This window comes from Semicossyphus pulcher, unplaced genomic scaffold (assembly GCF_022749685.1).
Source record: "Semicossyphus pulcher isolate SPU_LCO1_2020_fin unplaced genomic scaffold, fSemPul1.0.p SCAF_7, whole genome shotgun sequence".
NCBI classification, from domain to species: Eukaryota; Metazoa; Chordata; class Actinopteri; order Labriformes; family Labridae; genus Semicossyphus; species Semicossyphus pulcher.
Window position 1 is genome coordinate 18499355 of NW_027211748.1, and position 18102 is coordinate 18517456.

At 40.9% G+C, this 18102-nt stretch overlaps 1 protein-coding gene across 1 annotated transcript; it reads left to right on the forward strand.

The window, feature by feature from the left end:
- The first annotated feature begins 1653 nt into the window (after positions 1-1653).
- LOC138611381 (noelin-3-like) lies at positions 1654-17374 on the forward strand. Its single transcript, XM_069684449.1, has 6 exons — positions 1654-1967; positions 4796-4939; positions 7497-7652; positions 10390-10609; positions 13433-13539; positions 15617-17374. The coding sequence occupies exons 1-6, from the start codon at positions 1899-1901 to the stop codon at positions 16292-16294; spliced, it is 1374 nt and encodes a 457-aa protein (XP_069540550.1). The 5' UTR covers positions 1654-1898; the 3' UTR covers positions 16295-17374.
- The last annotated feature ends 728 nt before the right edge of the window (positions 17375-18102 follow it).

Here is an 18102-nt window from a genome sequence, read left to right on the forward strand (position 1 = left end):
CCAAGTTCTTCAAATGCTGCAGAAAACAATCTTGTTCATCTGTGGTAAAACTGGTAAGGAGAAATGAGATAAATGTCAAACAAAAAAAGCCTGAAGCACTTTTTGCAAAACATATTTCAAGTGTTACTTCAGAACAGCGAGCGTGTGAAGGTTTATGTTCAGACAAAAACTTGCCAATGGTCTCTTATAAATCTCCGCTGAAGTAAAAAAGCTTGAGCACGAACGCTGAATAAACAGCCTTGTGTCTTATGCTCCTGCTGAAACTGTGAGCTCTATTTGTATGCATAATGAGCGCTCCACGCATTATTTAAAACCTTGTCTGAATTATTTCAAGCCCTGAAAATATTGTGTCATATCAGAGTATGTGACTAATGGCTTTAGCCAGACAGAACCATTATAACAGCACTATGCCAGGGAAAGCTTTGTGTCATTTGTTTTAGTAATATGACAGATTTTAGATTTGGTAGAGAGTCCGGGTTATCAGGTGTATGTACTCTGTTTCAAAAGGGTCTTTTCAATCGCAATACAAAAGATATATTTTTTTATTTACCTCTCATCGTATCTTTTGGTTTTATTTCTCAAGGTTTAGAGATATCCACTTAAGATTTCTGCTGCCATCCCAATACAATGGCGACAAATTGAGGTGGTCACAGCATTGGAAAAACTCATTTAAGAACATCAACCTCTCCAGACACAGCGTCCTTACTCTTGCTCAAAATGATCCCCAGTCGTATAGAAAAAGAAACCTCCATAATAAACAGAAAGGTCTTTAAAAAAGCAATGTTATTTAATTAAAAAGTTTCCAAGTGATCTTGAACTGTATAGAGCCAGACTTTAACGCTCAAGAAAGCAGGAAAGTTTATCATAAAACATAATAAATGGTTTAACATTTAGTTAAACTCAACTTAATTTTACTAAGCATTAGCATCATAACTAAAACTTAAATTAAATCGTATCCCTCGTATAAGCAGCAGCTGGAGGTCTGTTAAAACGAAGAAACTAGCCAATCAGAGCTTAAGCTGTTGCTGAGCTGGACTTAATTTTAGTATCATTTTGACTTATAAAGTCATATTTTTTCACATGGTATCTTATAATTTTGTACCTTCCCTGGCCTTAATTTTTTTTAAATAGGTAGTTGTTTGTTTGGCGAGAATTGGCTACTGTATAGTACCGTTACTTTAAAACGTTTGTAAGTAATTTTGGCGTACTGAATTTTTTAATGTTGCATTTTTACTGAAAAACTATTTCACCAAAGTAAAACAATACTATCATTTTAAATGATATTCTGTACAAGTAAACTAGCAACATTTTGCGTGTTACTCTATTGTCCTCTCGCGCTCTTTCGCTCTCTCTCTCTCTCTCTCTCTCTCTCTCTGTCTCTCTCTCTCTCTCTCGCTCTCGGAGCGCGTGCCCTCCACTCAGGCACAAAAACGCAGGACTTGCAGCAGCTCTGATCTCGCGCCTCTATCTCCTAGTTTCCGGTGAATTCTGCCAGCTGCAACTTTTGTCTCTGCACAGCTGCTGGTGGTTCCTCCTCAAACACTACCAGCTGGATTCATTAAGGCTGAAGTGGGTAGCTGGGTGATGTCATTTCCGTGAAGAAGGGTCCCTAACGTAACGTTATCGCAGCTCGGATCCTTGCTGCATGCATGCCCACAAACTTTTTCCTCCTTGCAGTGACGAGGTGTCTCCCTGCTGCCTGCCCACATGGCGTGCGTAACGGCGGGGGCGAGTGGATGGATGTGCCCCCTTCCTCCCAAGGAAGATACGGTTGTCACCAGCGCGTAGTGGACGAGGTGGCTCGTGCCCACGGGAAGAAACTTGTGTGAAAATTTTTGTTCTCCCCGTCGCGGAGGAGGAGGAGGAGGTTAAAGAGGGAAACACTAGCAGCAGACAGGATGTGGTCGCTGTCCGTGGTCCTGAACCCGCTGCTGTTTCTGCTACTGTTTGGATACTGCCCTTCAGCGGTGAGTTCACTGCCCTCACCTTTCTTTAAAAAATAACACAATTAAATTGATAAACGTGACATTTTAGTGAAGTTTACATGAATATGGATGTTTGTAATTTGGGTGGAGCGCTGCACAGTGGTTGCTAAATGACCAACAACAGAGAAATGAGTCATTTCAGTTCACAACAATTGTTTTTTGTTTGCTCCTTTGCTGTACTCTCTGCAGTCTGTACCAGCATTTGGCAAGTATTTAGCTCTACTATGCAAAAATGTTTGGAAAAAACACAAAATTTAAAGTGGTGGGAGAGAATGAGGCACCCTCACAGCACTCATGTTTATTGCCTACATCAACCACATAGCGCTCATATTGATCCTGGAGTATTTCCAGGCATATAACTCACTTCTAAGGGGGAGTTCAATCATTGTAAAGAAAAACATTGGTGAATTATATCCAAATCCCCTCCCAGACGGAAAAAGCTGCACTAAACATCTTGATACGGGCATATTCACTCTGTAAAAACTCAAACGGAAATGATTCATTAAATTTGTATGCAACTAATTTCCTCGCTGTTAGTAAACCTACCTTATTCTTTGATTAAAAACATGATGTCCCCTGTCTTGCCAGTCTAAGCTCCTGAAATTGGATTGCATTTGGGAGCATTGTCTCCAATTAGGAGGAGCAGCTTGCAGATCACCAAGCCATTTGGACATGAACAATGGTCGATTAGGTTCATCCCACCCGTGCAGAGAACAATCCCTGTGCCAGTGTCTTGATTGCAAAGCAGTGTCCTCACATACTATCCTGCCACCTTGCCATGATTGAAAGTGTCGTGCAGAATTAATGCTTCCCACAAATGTTTATAGGCTAAGTCAATGCTCAAAACTGTAAAAAGATCCGCCAGAGAGTCTAAATGAAGGGTAAAGACAAAAGAGGAAGCAGCTGTCTGGATTATTAAATGAGAGAAAAACTCTTTGTGCAGAGTTCCTCACATTAAAAAGCCCCATTGGAGAGTGCATCTGGCTTGGCTGAGCTTCAGATTCATTTTAATATGAGGAAATGTGAGCGAGAAGAGGAGGAAAGGATGTGCGTCACTCAAGAGACAGAGGAGAAAGACCTTTTTTAACGGATTAGTGAAACTTCTATTTAGGAGCCTTTCATTGCATAGTAAGGAGAGGAAGAGCTGAGGGTGTTTTCTTCTTCCTGTTCCTCCTTTTATACCATTCAGCTTTGAAAGAGGCAGAATCCAGCTCCAGTCATCGTGCACCAGCATCTCCAATCATTTCTACAACACGCAACCTCCAAACATTTCAAAGCAACATCACTTTTCTTTTGTTCCCCTGCTTTTCAGTGTGGTTTTAGTTAGTTCAGAGGTGGCACATACTGTGAAATTGGAGAAAATAAGATTGTATAGTGAGATTATTGAATTCTCAATTCGGGGCATTTATCTAACACTGATGTCAGGACAAACTCAGCATAAGGGCATCAGTAGGATAAGCTTTTTATTCCCTGATCACAACTTTTACCAGCAAGGTGGACAAAGATCGGGCCTGTAGTTCTTTGATAATACCTGAAACAATTTTCTGACAATCTGATAAGGACAATATAAGAGAATTGTGCTGGGGGACGAGAATGAAAGCTCAGGAGGGTGATAGCAGAGATGGATTTTTTTCATATCAAGATAAGTAAGCAAAATTAAGATGTGGCAGAGAAAGAACTGAAATAATTCTGCTCAGGTGTTGGCATCCATTTAAATCTTCATATGCACTTTTCTAGCAGTTAGACGATTAAAACTGTACTGTCTTTGTTTTACCTACGAAAAGCAGGCTCTCATTAGGTGGATGCGATGAGTCAAAGCCTTCCCGGGTGTGACGTCTTCGCCTGCTCAGAGGGGACGTGATCTTTCATGGCTGATTCCAAACGCTCTGTAAACTCTTCAGGCTGGCAGGCGAGGATGAATGGGAGGAAGAGGAGGAGGAGGAAAGGATGTGTGCGCTATGAAAAACAAAAAAAAGAGCACTTTACTTCTGTATCTATGAGCTTCAAAGGCTGCTGGATGCCAAAGTTCACGTTTCACAAGCTATTCTCCAGCCAGATAGACTTTAAGGATGTGAAAACAATCCAAATAACAGTTGGTCGCATGCCAAAGACGCTGGTAGCGCAGACAAATTTTGCCATCCGCAGTCAGAAGGTTGCCAGTGCTTGGCTGGAGGCTTGTGTTAATTTCGCCGCGCTGACAGTAAACAGCAGTATTGTTCAAACACTGATGCTGCTCCTGTGTCTGAAAGCTATCAGCTTTTCCAACACTTCAGCACTCTTTGATCAATATTTGGAGCCAGACTAGTTTTTACTGTGACATTAGTTGATGGTGCTGCATTAAAATATGCCGCATTGGCTTATGAAGCATAACTTTATGTTCTTTAAGCTTTATACTCCAGTGCTGGGGAGCAGATTGAATGTAATAAAAAAGGGGGAAAAGCTCCTACAAATCAGGTTTATCTGCGTCTCCCAGCAGGACTTTCACTTCCAGCACGGGAAGAACTCGTGTAAAGAAACAGAGGAATTTCAGCTCTCGGGTTATTCATCAAGGCCGGGAAACTCTATTTATTGTTGAAGTGGAAATACACTGGAGACTGTGGAGGAATATCTTCCAGCAAAAGCACTTTCAAAGTCTTTTTATAAGCCAGTGGAATTGGTTGGTGTCAAAGCGTTGGTGGCATAAAGCAGAAGAATGGATGACCCACTGTGTGCTGCTATTTCATGATATCATCGGTGTTGTGTTTATTCATTGTGTCCGTTAGTGTGTGTGTGTGCTGTGTGTTCAGGACTGTGTTTCTCTGTGTGTGTAGACCATCCGGCCAAAGGAGGGGTGGCAGGTGTACAGCTCGGCTCAGGATGCAGATGGGCGTTGTATCTGCACAGTGGTGGCACCTGAACAGAATCTGTGCTCCAGAGACGCCAAAGGCAGGCAGCTCCGCCAGCTCCTGGAGAAGGTATGCACACACAGGCTAGACACACACGCGTTTCTGTTTATGTGATTCCTCACACACGTTTACTGTAAGCAGCCAGCCCCCCTTAAATTCATATAAATTGATTTCTATCGTTATCCATGCTTCTTTGTTGCCATAATCCTCTGAGGGATTGCACCAGCCAGGTACATAAACCTGTTTTCCACCTCTGCATACATTACATGGATGACATCAGCTGAATGGTTGTAAAAGATGAGAACTGAGCCAATCACACCTGGAGTGCCCCCTGTTTTTTTTTTTGCTCCAAACCGTTCAAGGCTGTTGTTAAGGTTTTGAGTATTACCAGGCCTGAGTGTTGTTTTTACCTCAAAGAGGATGATTGCTTTTACAAGAGTTGGTGTTATTTTTTCTCATCCATCACCATGGATTTTTCTCGAAATAAAAGCATGAATTGAATTGATTTTTTAAACACAGCGGTCAACATTGTGAATAGAGGCAGAAACCCAACTTTTAATTCCTTCAGCGGTGGTGATTTAAAGCATTATCTGCAAATAAGCAGCACAGCACCAGAGTCACTTTCCTCAATTAATAAGCCGTGTAAGGGAAACACAGCTCTAGCCTACATTTTCATGTCGTGTGCCAGAGGCTGTTCTCTGTCATTCACTGTGGTCTTTGACACTAATGTACTAAGCTGCCTCAGGGCTTCAGTGAGGCCATTTCAGGATCCCTCAACCAGAGCCAGAAAAGTATGCCCAACACAATGTGTGAGTGTTGTGCCACTTTGCCAGCCATGTGCTCCGATAATGTTGGTGAGCTACAATTAGAGGCAAAGAGAGGAGGGAGAATGGACTGTATTTCTTCTTGTTCACATGCCCCATAAACCTAGTGAGCTTTTGTGAAACCAGAGGGACACTGTACAAGGCGAAAAGTTTGCTCTAAAAAACAAGAAAAAAGCAATAAAATGGATAAAATGTTTCTGTAAATAAGCTAAATTAGCTGCAGGAAAAGGGACATATTTTAGCTATACAATTTCTATTATTCGAATGTATTTTTGAATCACGTTGGTAAAGTTTGTTTTCGTTTAAAAAATGTTATACATATTTTAATTCAATTACTATTTGGAGCCTCTCCTTCCTCCTCGAACAAGCTGTTTTGCCATTCAAAGGTCAGACCTTAGCCACGATTGGCTCACAGTATTTGGAGTGACCGCGTAGCCCCTCCCCCATGTGTGCGATCCCACGTCCGAGTGGCCGCACTGCAGTGTTGTAGAAAACATGCAACAATACCAATCGCCAGGAGGTATCTGAATGGTAAGCTGACAACGACTTGACTACAAACTCGTTCAAGAAGGCAGCCTGAATGACGGTGAATGACGCAGACGTTTTGCCATTCAAAGGTCAGACCTTAGCCACGATTGGCTGACAGTAATTGGAGTGACCACGTAGCCCCTCCCCCCACGTTGGGGAGCGTCCGCACTGCGCTGTCACTCCAAAGTTGTAGAAAACATGGCTGCTCTAGGATCGGTTATTCAGCCTTATATGTACGAGCCAGAATCACCAGGAGGTATCGGATCGGTAGGATGAAATCTTGACAACGACTTGACGACAAGCTCGTGCAAGAAGGCAGCCTGAGGTGAATGACGGCGAATGATTGGTCGATTTCAGCGAAAGCAAGGTTCTACGTAGAAACCTGCAGCTGTTCTGAACGGCCCGTTTCAGAGGCGACCTTTTTAAACATGTCATTCTGGAAAAACACAGGATTATGCAGTTTTCACTTTTTCATGAAAATATGAGAATATCCATTCAAAAGATATGGCCCCTTTAAAACCAGAAAAATATCCGGTGTGAAAACAACCTAAAGATGACTTAAAACTAGTGCACTAAAAACAGCTACATTTGTCTGATACAAAAACACATTTTCTCAATATGTAGGAAAATGTGCATAAATTTAGCCATTTAAATTTAACAGCCAGCACCACTGTCTTAAGATAAGGCTGTGTTTAGAAAGTATATCTGAAAACCAGAAGAGCTAAACTTCTGCTTTTCTGCATTCTGACTTTTACAATGCAGATTTGTATGTGTTTCACATACGATGTATTGTACGTGATTGTTTGGATAATTAAGGACAAATTAACCGAAACATGTGAAATGCTCTTACATTATAACTTCAGAGTGAGAAGAAATATTACCTTTCAATATTTTTTAGCTAATATTTAATCTTATTTAGGTCACTTTTAACAGTGTAATGTTTCTGTGTCAGATATCTGCTGTGATTTATGTCATCAAACACATCAGAATTGATTGTTTTCCCATGCTGTTGCTTGAATTGTAACTCAAGTGAAAAGTATGTGTAAAAAATGAGAGAAACAGAGCAACAGTCCCATGACCAAGTAAAATCCAATCCTAGTTCTATTCCGCTCACACATGGATGGTTAAAAGACAATCTTGTGGAGGTCAAAATGTTGATTTGTTCCTCGGGAAGTTTGAGCATGGCAGGCAACCGAGCGGCTGAACATGGAGGACATTTTAATCTGGCTGTGGACGGGAAAATCAATGGCGTGCTGTTTCACTCTTTTCAAAAGGTGCAGAACATGTCGCAGTCAATCGAGGTGCTGAACCTGCGGACGCAGAGGGACTTTCAGTACATCATGAGGATGGAGAGCCAGATCAAAGGGCTGCGCTCAAAGTTCCGACAGATCGAATCGGACAGGAAGACGCTCGTCAACAAAAACTTTCAGGTATATTTTTTTGATGTTTAACTTTGGGAGAACATCACAGAAAAGGGGCTGTGAAAGGATTTCTTCTAAAGAAAGCTGAGAAGAATCTGAATTGATACTTTCATAAGATCAATACAGGTCTTCCACCGCTGGTCAAGGACGCAAATTGTCTCAGAGAGTCTGACAGGCTGTGAAAGCAGCATCCAGCCTGGATTCTTAAAACACTTGAGTGAGAGTGACACAGCCACGCCGTTACATAAAGCATTTGGATTATCCCTTTGTGTAACAGTTACAGAACAGTTGGATGACGAGGAATATTGTTTTTACAGCAGTGATCAAATACAATTGATGCATGTTGAAAAAGAGTAGGAAAAAATTAGGAAACTGATTACCTCGGGGAAAGTAAGTAAAAGAAGTTAACTGGAAATGATTGTGTTTAGAATGAACATGCTTTATTTGAGTAAGCTGTACTTTTAGATGTGAGCACTTAATGTGTCCAAGTACACTGTAAAACCTGATCAGTCAGTTAAACTCAAACAAACTCTTTATTTATTAAGGTAATTTAAATTTAGCTTTACTTTATTTTAAGTTGCATTAACACAAAACAAATACTGTAAATTCCAGTGTATGAGACGCACTTTTAATACATTTTTTTCATCTACTTATAGAAAAATGTATAGTTTTTTTCAATAGCTTCCATGTTGTGTGACCCAGTGTCCTCAAATCAATATCAGATGTTAACACTCACTTAAGACACCTAAGACGCAACTCATTACGTCATTAACATGTATTTTTATACATTTCAGCCACCAACCTTACAACAATCAACGTTACCGTATGCTGTCAGCTACCGCACCGCTAGCTTAATTCACATTTTTACCCTGACTTTAACATTTTCAAATCAGTTAAAAACAATGACCTTATAAAACAGAAACGTCACTGTGTCTGTTGCTATGTCCTCGGGAGTTGGTGAATGTTTTCAACAACAAACGCAGGTTTCCCTCCAAAAATACTTCTATTCCAGCAGGCTACAGATGCGGTGCAAGTCCAGCAAATGATTGCTCAGTCGTATCATCTCATTTTTCTCTTGTAGAGTCATGTTAGGTGTGGTTGTTTACAATCAAAACAACAACTCCCATGATCCCACGTTACTTCATGAAGCTATCAAAATACATCTATTTTTGTTATTGTTTTGATTGGCAGAAATTACTTGTGTTAAACTTACATTGGATTACTTTTATCCATGTTTACTTATACTTGTATTTCTTATATTTTATTGTATTATATTTTATTTTATATTATTACAAGGCTAAATGTTAAATACTTGATTCTAATATGTTAATCAAAGCATTCCGAGGTCTGCTATATCTCTTTAGTACACCGTTACTATGAAGAACAGGCCGTTGCTAGGGATGTCGCTCTAATCACACAGTCTGGAGGACTTACTGTAATCATATCAATCTGCTGAAAGAAGTCTGGTAAATATGACGTCGGTTTGTTCACAGAGGGAAAAAAGAAAAGAGACAGAAACGGCGGAGAGAAAGCACTAAAGGATAAACAGAACACAGTACGGGATACGGCGGTGTTTAAAGACGGTGAATGGAAAAGAAAATGTTAACAGACTCTGACAGTGATGACAAAACCTCAATCAGGTGCTGTGCTGCTTCCTGCGTCCCCGTTCTCCATATCTTCACTGTCAGAGGAAATGTTTCATTTAATGTGAGTAATACAGTATTGGCTCTGTTAGAGTTGGACGCCGCTCTCACTGTGAGTGTTACAGACTTTTTTCAACACAAAACTGAAATCTAATCATTTTTAAATCAATAAAATAATTTTCAAATCTATATTTTGTGTCAAATAATTGATTTCGTAAGTAATAAGCTGGATAAAGGAACCCCTTCAGGGTGAGAGAAGTCCTGCTCACCCTGTCGAGGTTACACTCCGCGATATCAACCTGCTCACTGTACATTATCCCTTACATATTTTACATGTCTTTTATATTTAATATTTTTAAATGGAGCATACCAGCTAAATCATTTTTACACAATATTGTACTTGTATATCCGGAGTGACAATAAACATCATTAATCTGTTATGTTATGTCGTACAAAATCCAGCTACTTCCTGTCACAAACGTGATTATAATAACAGAGACGGTTTCGGATTAGCCGACCCCACTGTAAACCCCGGTTATTAGTGGCAAAAAATCAACTTCTTAGTCTAGTAAAAGTAATACCATAACAGGCATCGGCAATATAGATAATTATCATAGAGAAGAAAAGAAGAAGAATGGAGGGCATTTCCATTAGACGATGTAAACGGTGACGGTAAATAACAGTAATTATAGGAGCAATTACAATAATAATCATCACTATTATCATCCATCAGTGAAATTTGTTTGGGTCTCACGAGAGCCTCTCTCCTCCTTTCTCCTTTCCAATTTTATGTTAATGTACAGGACAAAAAAAATGCAGTTTTCCCCTATATCAACAATGTTTCTTTTTAATAAGCATCTGCATTTTGTGCAAAACAGAGTTGGGAAACTTCCAACTACCTCATACCTCATACCAACATGTAGGTATTGTGGAAGCAACATATGCGGCATTGATCTGCCCGTCTTTGAGTCTTCTTTTGAGTTTCATATTTCTGCCTTGGTTAAACATATAGACCATAAAATAACTCTGGAACAGCTGCATTGGAAACATCAGTCTTGCGATATTTGGTGTTTCTGCGGTTCTATATTCTTGGTGCTTTCTAGGAGTTAAAGGGCAAGATGGAGTCCCTGCAGCCGCTGATCCCTGTCCTGGAGCAATACAAGACAGACGCCAAGCTCATCTCCCAGTTCAAAGAGGAGATCAGGAATCTGTCTGGCGTGTTGATGGGCATCCAGGAGGAGATGGGAGCCTACGACTACGAGGAGCTGCAACAGAGGGTGCTGAACCTGGAGAATCGCCTCCGAAACTGCATGAACAAACTCAGTAAGTCCGACAAAGTAGAGGCGGGCATGGTGACCCCAGATTATGCTTTGGCGCCGGGATCACAGGCACATTTCTCGCAGGCACCAGCAGATTGGAATTGTAGATGGAGAGCGGAGCGGCGGAGTCGAACTGCTACTGGAGGCAGAGAAATATTGTTGCTTGAGAAAACCATCTATTTGCAGAGTCAAAGAAAACTGTAGAGCTGGTAGAGTTATGAGACTTTGTGCAGTAGAAGCTTAAACAAAATCAAGATCGATGTGTTTATTTTATACCTTTTCTTTCATTTGAATCCCTCTGACTCCGTCTTTGCCTTTCCAGGTTCGCACTTGAAATCTGTGCTTCCTGTACTCCACCCATCGAGGTTTAACTCATCTAATAAGATCAATTTATGCCCCCAGAGCAGCTCTGCCTCTGATAACGCTTTGCATGACTTAAGTCCAATTTGCCAACTGCCAGGTTATCAACACTGATGCAGACTGTCAAAGTGTCAACGTAAATAGCTGACATGTGAATGCTAATGGGATGTGGTTGGAAATATGTCTGAGCTCCTGATGATTACTTGAGCATTCGTTGTGCATGAGCTTTGATTGATTAGGTAAAATAGCAGCTAAATACTTAATAGGGAACTTGTAAGCTTGTGTGCAACTGATAGCCTACTGTCATTTGGCACAATTAAAGTGTCTGGTAAGATGAATTAAGTGCGGCTCGAGTACTTCAAATATTAAACCATGCGGGATGAATGTTCACGCCGCCCTGACGCATTGTAAAGAGTTTTACTGGTTGTTTTACTGCGGCTGTTTGTCTCCTCTGTGTTTCTAATTCTCTGCATGTGTGCGTCTCCAGATGTTCACAAGGATATTCTTACACAGTTTGGATGTGAATCCAGTCTTAATTTAGCTTATAGATCAGACAATTCCCCCAAAATAGAGAATCACTCAACCTTTATGTATACTTAAGAGATCTTTAAGGGCGAACTGTCATTTACAATGGCTCAAGACATTACAAGAGCAAATTACATGAAGACATCACAGAGATATAGGAAAGAGAGAACAGGCAATATCACAAATAGCTTAATAAACCCATTAAATTATACCACAAGGGATATTTAAGGTAATTTTAAAAAAGATTAAAAAAGCTTAATGTACAAAAATACAGTTTTTAAAACAATTACAAATAGAAAACGTATTTTAAGCCCTTGGACTTAACCCTCACGCTAACTATGCTAACCTGTTGAAGCCATAGGCTGTGTTCGAAATACCCTACTTTACACTATATACTACATGCTATATACTACATGCTATATACTGCATACTGCGCTTGGCGGTAGTATGTAGTATGGAGGAGCTTTTCAAATTATTTTTGCAGTATGCTACACCAGGCGGAAGTAAACAATAAATGGCGCTTCTTTAGCTATAGCGCCCCCTTCTGCTGGAATGCTGCTGCTGTCTGTCATTTCAACTGCTGCTGTGACGTTCCAGTGCTTTGCATTGTGGGACACAGTAGGCGAGGTAGACTGGTCCGATGCATACTGGAGATTTTCTCCGAATCAGTACACATATTTTGCTTTTGTTTACACACTGTACACTGCATACTACATTTTTGCCAAATCAGTACGTACTGCTTGTATAGTATGGCATTTCAAACACAGCAATAGACTGTATAAAAAGATGGGCGACATGACGTGAAGCCAAAACATGTTGAGCGCCCCCTGCTGACTGGCTGCAGTATAGGTCATAAAGCCCGCCTCCTCCATGTTAACAGATGGGACATGAGTTAAACTATAAAATGTAAATACACGCCAAGTAAATGTTTCTCAAACATGGTTTTTGTCATTATAGTTATAGTAGTTATATAGTATAGTAGAAGTTTAGTTTAAATTAGTTATTTGATGCTGTAAAAAGGATGATTGACAGCTCTGTTGACAAATACGGCTCCTGCAGCCGATCTGTTCTGGATTAGCAGAGTAGAGGAGGAACGGCGAGAGGAGATGTAACTTAAACGATCACTACAGTCATTGAAGTTTACATATTTGTGAACGTTAACCTCAGACCAACACAAGAAGCTGTTCTGCCATTAAATACGTCTGCTTTTACTTTTTTTTTTTACTTTTTTGCTTGGTAGTTTAAATGTGTGTTTTGGTTAGCGGAAGTGGCTACTGCAGCTCCACCTGCAGATTTCTACCGCGCAGCTCTGGTTTCAAATGACGTCACCATCGCAAGATGGCAGCGCCCGCCACGGGGGGTGTTTTGGCTTCAATTTCGTACAATGTGAGCAGATGGAGACGCGTCGTCCATCTATATATAGTTATTGGTCGAACCAAATGCTGTAAAACATTGCTCATTCTTGCAGGTCTTTAACACCTCAAGGATTAACAGTATTTACTGTCTCGCATTTTCTTTCTTACATTCTTTGCTGAGTTTTCCCTGGAAAATGTTGTTGAAATTAGTGAAATCCTCCAGAGGGAAAAACATTTCTACTGGAGAGAACAGAGCTGAGCGATATGAAGTATTTGCCCGGTCATGTTTTTATTGAGAAAAAAAACAGTTAAACGTGGTAGTGGCAGTTTTTATTCCCATTTAGTACTCAAGAAGACGACTGAGAACCATCTTTGTGCAAAGGAAGACGTAGTATGATCTCAATCCATCTTGTGAAACTCGCCCCAAAGCAACAACTCTGTCCAAACCACCACCACGTTTCATCAATCCAGTGCTTTGAGATGTATTCCAGTATTAGCACCACTGTAGTTTTCTCATGTGGAGCCGCTGCAGTTTGTACTGTGTGTGTGTATGTGTGTGTCACCAAAGCCTTGTGATGTGTTCGCAGCATGTGGGAAGCTAATGAAGATCACTGGGCCGCTGACAGTCAAAACTTCAGGGACCAGATTTGGAGCGTGGATGACCGACCCACAGGCGCCTCCCAAAAACAACAGGGTGAGTCAGTGCGCCTCGCTGTGTGCTGAAAGCCTTTGAAGAAACAGCGAGAGGTTTAATGATTTACATACAACTAATTCTGTCCTGTTGTTCACGGGGACAGAAGTCAAACAGATCACCGGCTGAAACTTTTTGTACACTTGACTGCTGAGATCAAACATGGTGGACATTTTGATGTTCATGCCATCTGCATGAACAATCAAATCCAAAATACTGAAAAATTGGGGGCGTCACAGAATAAAAGAACACCACAAACTTTTGCTCATAGAGTAAAACGAACCACACTAACAGTCACAGAATAGGTTGGACGAGGACTTACACTCAGAACTACACTGTTCGTATCCTAAAGCAGCATGTCATTGCATTTCCATCCTCATAAGCTTTTGCAAAGTGATTTCCTTCTTGTCAGAGACTGCAGAGGCCAAGTGTTCTGTACATTTCTCATTCACGTTGAGTTCAAGGGCTCGGTGAGGACAAAGATGTTCTTGAAGTTGAAAATATGAGTCACTAAAAAGGAAAAGCCTCTATTTAGTCAGGCTTAACATAAAGGATTTTCACAACTTTTCTCTTCGCTTTGAACATTTTCTTTTTATGATGATGTAAAAAAAAACGTCTTTATTTAAATACATTTGCGCTCTCAAGCTAACTCTCATTAGCAGCCTTTTTTTCCCCTGCTTTTGCTGACACTGTGTGTCTGCTCTGTCTCAGCTGTTACCACCATCATTCAGTGCATCAGCCGCCTGATTGCACAGGTGTTGCTCCATAGAAACAGGTAGCTCAGTGGATTTTAAACATTAACCCTAAGGGGAACCATGATAATGGAATAACTTTTCAATGAGTTTTCACGGTGCACATTTTAAAACTCATTCTTATTTTTTAATCTGTTTTTCCTATTTATTATTTATTGTGATTGAATTATTTTTTGTGTCTGAATAACTTTGTCAACTTTTTTAACAGAGTTCCATATAAATACAGTTTATTATATTAGTAGGAATAGTTTCATATATTAAAAAGTAGCTAAATAAAAAAGTTGCAAAACAAGAAAATCAATTCAAAAAACTCTGAACTACTTAAATCCATATTCATCCTACAGTGTTAGGCTGATGTATCCTGACTGGGAATCTACACTGACGCTGTAGCGTCAGACAAATGTGCGCGACACGTAAGTGTCACAGAAGCATCTATTTTGCAATCTGCACCGGCTGTGACCACAGCAAAGATGAGTCTCAAAGTTAGCCAGTGGTAGTTGTGATTCCTGGCCATAAAGTACGCCAAACAGTGTGCAGTCTGCCGGAAACGGTAGAAGAAGACAACTTTGCAGCCGACTTGTAGACTTATTTCTTAATTGTGCATAAATTCAGTATTTATGTAGGATGTAGAAGTCAAATGAGAATGAATTAACAGGATTGGTTTACCCACATGTTGAAGAATTGTACATATTCATTGCTCTCTCAAATGAATCTTGTCTGCTCATCTAGCTGCTCATCCTGCAACTGACATCGAGGTTGGCCAAAATTAAGACATCACATCGTGCAACACCTTGGTTGTGGGCATGTATTTACGCGGCTTTCTATGCTTCACTGATGCACAGCAGCAGGAAAAATAGACTTGACATTTAAAACGAAAGGAGCAGCAGAAAATTACTCGCGTATTAAGCCCGCCTCCCGCGCAGCATGCGCGGCTGGTGGAGATCACAGCGTTGAATAACATTGGAGAGGTTCTGTCCCGGCACACCTGTGTAGATTCCCCTTCAGACTATGAATACAAGATGTCTCTTTCTGTTTCTTAGCGTCGTTAAAGTCGCCCTCCTTCTGTCCTGTTTTGGCCTCGTCAATATAAGAAAAAGAAAAAGTCATTTATTGAACATTTGGCCTCAAACAAATGTCTGTTTTTATTTATATGCCCTTTCATTGAAGCTCTGAGTTCTGTCATCGTCTTGTTATTGTGAATTAACATACTATCGTATTGGTGACATGTTTTGTTTAAGAGTTTAGAGCAAAGATAATAAATTTACAGCTGTTACAGTTTGTTGTTCAGAAACATCACAGGTTTGTGGTCTGTATTTATCTGTCCTCAGGTCTGGTACATGGACAGCTACACCAACAACAAGATAGTAAAAGAGTTCAAAACCCTCGCCGATTTCGTGGCGGGAGTCGAGTCCAGAACCTACAACCTGCCTTTCAAATGGGCCGGCACCAACCACGTGGTGTACAACGGCTCTCTGTACTACAACAAGATGCAGAGCAACATCATCGTGAGGTACAGCTTCGAGACGGGCCGCGTGGTCACGCAGAGAGCTCTGGAGTCGGCCGGCTTCCACAACGTGTACCCGTACACCTGGGGGGGCTTCTCTGACATCGACCTGATGGCCGACGAGCTGGGCCTGTGGGCCGTGTACGCCACCAACCAGAACGCCGGCAACATCGTCATCAGCCAGCTGAACCCGGACACGCTGCAGATCCTCAGCACGTGGAACACGGAGTACTCGAAGAGGAACGCCGGGGAGTCTTTTATGATCTGCGGTACGCTCTACATCACCAACTCCCACCTGACCGGCGCCAAGGTGTACTACGCCTACTCCACGAAAACCTCCACGTACGAGTACACAGACATTCCCTTTCACAACCAGTACTTCCACATGTCTATGCTGGATTACAACGCCAGGGACCGCGCCCTGTACGGCTGGAACAACGGCCACCAGGTCCTGTTTAACGTCACGCTTTTCCACATCATTAAGACTGAGGACGACTCTTAAGCAGACGAACAGATGTGCACTTGAGGAAAGTCTAAAAACATGGAGGACATGGATGGTTGCGCTTGAATGTTCTTTGGAATTCTATCTATTTATTTATTTATTTATGTATTTATTTGTCATTTTCATGATTACTTTTAGACATTTAACACAAGTTTAATTACAGCATCTCGCTTTTCACCTGTTTTAATATTAAGAGTTAATTAATCACAGTATTCACCATATGTAACCGTGACACTCTGAATGACAGCACAAAATTAAAACAAATTGGATCCATTAAGTAACATATTGCAGGTTTTACCAACTCAGTAATGCCACTCAGAAACTTTTCGAAAAACTGAACGATGAACGTCCCGTCATTTCTCTATAAAATAAAAGCTTTTCCAAACTGAATCCTTCATGTTGTTAATGGTTTCCTCGTTCAGAATTGCATTTATTCATGGCGCCCTAATTTATTCATATTTTCACTGTGTTCACTAATTGTTCGTTTTGTTTCCATTCTTTCCTCTCCATTTATTCATCATTGCTGCTAATTTATTCCTGCCTTTCACTGCCTCCATTTAGCTTTCAATTTGTCTTTTTACTTTTCCTTTTCAGAACTTTGTGCACTTGACCTTGTACAAGACAATGAGCAATGTGGTGAACCATAATGCACCTGTATAGTTACTGTACTTGGCTTTTTTCGTGTGCATAAATCTTCAGTCATCCAGGTCATTGGACATCTTGAAGTACTAGGTCAAAGTGCTTCAGAGAACAGTAAACCTGGTTGCCTTTAACTTAGTACTTGGAGATATTAGCTTCTTTTGTAACTTCAGCGACAGTTTGTATGCCTTATTCGGTGCAGTACGTTCTGTAAGCCCAGGATAACCGCTCTCGTGCATGAATGTTGGCTATCCTTATAGCATTTCTACTGTAACTGTATATCTGTGTATTTTGTATCTGCACAACATCCCATTCTCCTTCTCTCTACAGTAGCTATTCAATGGTAAAGATCCATTTATAAAGACAGCAGTAGATGACTTTAATAAGCATTCATTTGTGTAAATAAGAAGTGAACCAAAATAAAAGTATTGTTTTCATTAAGTCGGTGTTCTGTGCATCTATGTTTGTTGGGTAAATAGGGGCGCTGGTTTGGTTATGGGGTAAATCACTTATTTACTATCACTAAATCACTACAGAGGCTACAGTCCTTGATGCGGCGGCCCCAGGCCCGATTCCCACCCTCGGCCCTTTGCCGCGTGTTATCCCTCATTCTCTCGTCTCCTGTTTCCAACACTAGCCACCGTCCTCCTGTGGATAGAGTTGGAAACAGTTGAGTAAATATCTGAAGAAGTAGCACTGCACTTTGATTTAATATGGTGTCACTTCAAATCCAAAGACCTCAGTGCAACAAAGCTTTTCTGCCAAAAAGAGTTATTGCATTGTCCTCCAAACAGACAAAGTGACTGAGCTTTTGATCATTTCTTGCACCACCTTAGTCAATTTATATCACTGTGGCTCTTTTCATCACCTAAGGACATATTTGCTGTTTTCCTGGTTCAGTAGGGAAGAGGGCGGCATTTTTGAGCTGTAAATATCAATCGTCAGAGTAGAAGTATGAATGAATATTGTCAAGTAAAGTGCAGAGTGTAGAGATTTTCCTTTAAAGGAAAAAGCCACTGTCAGTCAAAGCTGGTGTTCTCTGTAATCGATAAAAGCAATAATAATTGAAATTGACGCCATAGCTGTGGAGAAAGTTGTACAAGCAGCTCGTGGTTTCACCCATTCTACGTTCCTACAACACCCAGCATGCATTGCGCCCCTCCCTCTGA